At 39.0% G+C, this 3970-nt stretch overlaps 1 protein-coding gene across 1 annotated transcript in view; it reads left to right on the top strand.

Annotated features, from left to right (window-relative positions):
* LOC107696740 (zinc finger protein 569-like) overlaps positions 1-3970 on the top strand; it is a 19191-nt gene that overhangs the window by 1492 nt on the left and 13729 nt on the right. Inside the window, exon 2 of the mRNA XM_016497225.1 lies at positions 1484-2152. Within this exon, the coding sequence (XP_016352711.1) occupies positions 1484-2152 (669 nt within the window). The remainder of the gene's footprint in view (positions 1-1483; positions 2153-3970) is intronic.

The raw sequence follows: 3970 nt of genomic DNA, 5'->3' as shown, positions 1-3970 counted from the left end.
TATATAATTTACATAAAACAAATAAAAACAATAAAATACGTTATCTATCTATCAATTGTATTTTTGTTGTTATTTTTATGTAAATATATTAAAAGTCACCAGTGTTGCAAAAACCATAGATTGTTAATAATGATGATAATCAGATTTTTTTTGCAGTAAGTAATGTAGTTCATTAACCTAATGATTTGTTGCATCTGACGTATTAATATGGAATTCATATACAGACTTTAGAGCTGGAACTGTTCGTTTTATTGTTGCATTGAGTAAATCCTAGGGGTGCTCCGATTGATCGGCTATCGATCGCTATCGGCCGATAATGGCTTGGGGAAGTTTGGTCGGTGGTCTATAATATAAAGGCCGATCTCCTAAACCGATCTCAAGCCGATGACGCGCCTACCGTGAGAGGTTTGGCACGACATGCAGCGGCACCGCCTCAGTCTCTGACCGGCGCGGTAAAATAATTATAATGCTGATGGTGAAGTACAATTCATATTTCTTAAAAGTAATTTGAAAACTTTCTGTGAGATGTAATTTCACAAACCGTGTGAGTGAATCACCGCGCAAGCTCTCTCTCAAAACGCGCAAATGGCTTCAAATCACCACATGCCTCTGCACTATAAGCGAGCTGCACAATTCACACAGGAATTGTCACTTGCACAGTGTTGCATCGTCACTAAAGTTTAGAATTTTTTATTTCTTTTTAATTGTTGCTCGTGTTTAAATCATTCAGCACTTGAACGCTCTCCTAGAGGCTCATGCACGCTCAAAACGCGCACACATAACGCGAGGTTCATACATACTCTTGCTTATATTTTTTGTTTAAACACGTCTATGAAAGATTGTATTACTGTACTACGTAAAAAGATAATCACAATGCTCAAAAAGCATTTTCAGTAACAACGTTTAGATTCGAAATCAAAATGGATAAATGTTGTGTTTGTGGTAAACAGCCACGGATCAGTTGCAGACTCCTGTGTGAAAGCATAATGAGTCCTGCTGCTTCTGCACAACTTACGTAGCGCACATGAACTGCATTCGCACTGCAAACGGAGTATGTGTGAACCTGGCATGAGGCCGCCTCACATACAGCTCACGAAATCAGGCTTGTGCTGTGTGTAAGCTATTGTGCAACAATTGCCCCATTGTAAAAACAAAAATGCACTGCATGATCAAACATTTAGGTGCATAATTATATATTTTTGAAAAATGTAAAAAAAAAAAAAAGCACCCCCACAAGAGTCAACTAAGGGGGGAATTCCCCCAATTTTCAAAAATGAAATTCAGGCCCTGAATGAATGTCTGTAAAAATCCTGACTGGAGCATCACTATAAATAATTCTACGTGATAAAAATAAGGCTTCAAAAAGATTGGTATAGGTGATCGGTATCGGCAGATACTGCTTCCTGTGATCGGCCCAAAAAATCCTGATCGGAGCACCCTTAGTAAGTCCTCTTATTGACACATGAACACATGTATTTGTCAGCAGGTGTATCGGCTCATTCACGGCCTGATGATCACAGTCAGGAGAAGGTGGTTTCGGTCTGCCCGGTGAAGGATCTCATCACAGAAGAGAAGCCTTATCATTCCCATGCGCTGGAGCTGAAGCGAGAAGATCCCGTCACATCCTTACCAGAGCCGGAGGAAGAGGAGCTCGGCGGCCTGGAGTTTGAGATGAAGATCGAACAGGTGGAGGAACTTGTGGATCAGAAACTGAATCAAGTTCAAGCAGAACAGAAGAACGAAACCCGTCGTGAAGACGGAAACTCGTGGCGTTCGAAAGCGTTCGACGATCCGGAGAGTCTGATAGAGCAACGATCCCAGATGCTTCCAGATTCGAACGTGATGATGGAGGATCCGGCGGCGCAGGCTTCATCTGATTTGTTCTTTTTCGGCTTTGGCGCTTCTGGAGACGTTGAGGACGGATTGAATCTTCCTCGACAGGAACGCTCATCCAGATCCGGCGACTCCGCGGCGTTCTCGTTCTCGCGGCCCAGACCGTTCCGCTGTGAGGAATGCGGGAAGGGCTTCACGCAGCGGATGCGTTTGATCACGCACAGACGAGTGCATACAGGCGAGAAACCCTTCCACTGTCAGTTGTGTGGGAAAACCTTCTCCAGACAGGACAACTGTCTCCGGCATGTGCGCCTGCACAGCGGACAGAGATGAAGAACGCCGATCCCAACGCTTTTGTCTCAAAGTGAGATTTCTGCATATTGTAACTAGGGCTGCACAATAAATCGAAATTAAATCGGTGCGATTGTCATGCGCATCTTGTCAGTGAAGCACGGTTCTGTGATCAGTAGTAAATCTCCATCCGAAGGCCAGCCAACCTAAAGAGAAGAAATCCAGGAAATCCCTATAGCGGTAGCTGAATAAACAGAAGATTTAACTGCTTTCATTGATTCAGCGTGACTAATAAACACACGACTACAACAATATATGACCCTGGACCACAAAACCAGTCATGAGGGTCAATTTTTTTCAATTGAGATTTATACATCATCTGAAAGCTGAATAAATAAGCTTTCCATTGATGTATGGTTTGTTAGGATAGCACAATATTTGGCCGAGATACAACTATTTGAAAATCTGGAATCTGAGGGTGCAAAAAATCAAAATATTGAGAAAATTATCTTTAAAGTTGTTCATATGAAGTTCTTAGCAATGCATATTACTAATCAAAAATTACGTTTTGATATATTTACGGTAGGAAATTTACAAAATATCTTCATGGAACATGATCTTTACTTAATATCCTAATGATTTTTGGCATAAAAGAAAAATCAATAATTTTGACCCATACAATGTATTGTTGGCTATTGCTACAAATATACCCCAGCGACTTAAGACTGGTTTTGTGGTTCAGGGTCACATATATGGTTTATCTGAGTTCTTATTATTATAATTATTATTAATAAGTTTCATTGTAATAAAGTATAATGCAATGCTAATTGACATCTTTTATCACTGCTTAGAATACTATGAAATATGTTGCGTGCCTTATTCTGTTTAAGAAGCCACACGCACTCCAATAATATTTACAACTTCCAAAAATCATTCTCTGCAATTTAATAGCACTTCCAATCCTGATGCCCATTTTATCATTTACGGCTATTTTTAAAGGAAATATTTATTGTGGCGACCCACAAACCTTTATTTTCATGATGTCTTTAAGTGTGTTGTTGCAGTTTGCTTACATGAAATGTGTTCACATAATCCTCTGTTATCTTGTTCCATGTTTCTGTCTGAATTAACCCTGGGTAATCATGATTTGATCTGTAATTCCTGAGTTCATGTGCATATTTGCATATTAATGAGCTTGTTTTAATAACTGCTCATCCATTTGATTCTTCTGACACATGCAGCAGAAATAATACTTTCTTCTTTACTCCAGTTAACAGTTGCATCTTTTTAGTGTTTTCCAGCAGATGCACATGGACGTTTCTGTTACTATACAGAGCTCATGAATATTTACTGAGGTAAGTGCTTTGGAGTTTAGGATTGGTTTGTCTTTGCATTCTATTGCCACATTGTTTCATCTTTTTGGGCCACAGTTCAGATTTGTCCGTCAAAAAGTGGCCCAAGTTTTACTAAAGATGTTAACAGTTGATTCACTGAGTTCCTGTAGAGAGCATCGTTAATATCAAACCTGTATTGATGAATATGACTTGATATATGTCATTTATAGTGCTGTTAATGTTTTTAATGTTCTTTCAGTAATTCCACATTCACATTACTGCCTCACATTTAGGTTTTTTTCTCATTAAACACTCTTATATTCAGATTTATTAACAGCTTCATTTATTGTCTGTTCTGATGACCTCGCTGTCTTAATGGAAGTATTCATGCAAGAAAAAATACGTTATGTGCATTTAAATATGATTGTAAATCCTATTGATGCATTTAACTTGGAAATACATCAAATTATGGGAGTAAAATGAGCTGCAAATGTGGTTTCATGTTGACTTAT

The sequence above is a fragment of the Sinocyclocheilus anshuiensis genome, unplaced genomic scaffold, assembly GCF_001515605.1.
Source record: "Sinocyclocheilus anshuiensis isolate Anshui unplaced genomic scaffold, SAMN03320099.WGS_v1.1 scaffold217, whole genome shotgun sequence".
NCBI lineage: Eukaryota > Metazoa > Chordata > Actinopteri > Cypriniformes > Cyprinidae > Sinocyclocheilus > Sinocyclocheilus anshuiensis.
This window is presented reverse-complemented; position numbering and strand designations above follow the sequence as displayed.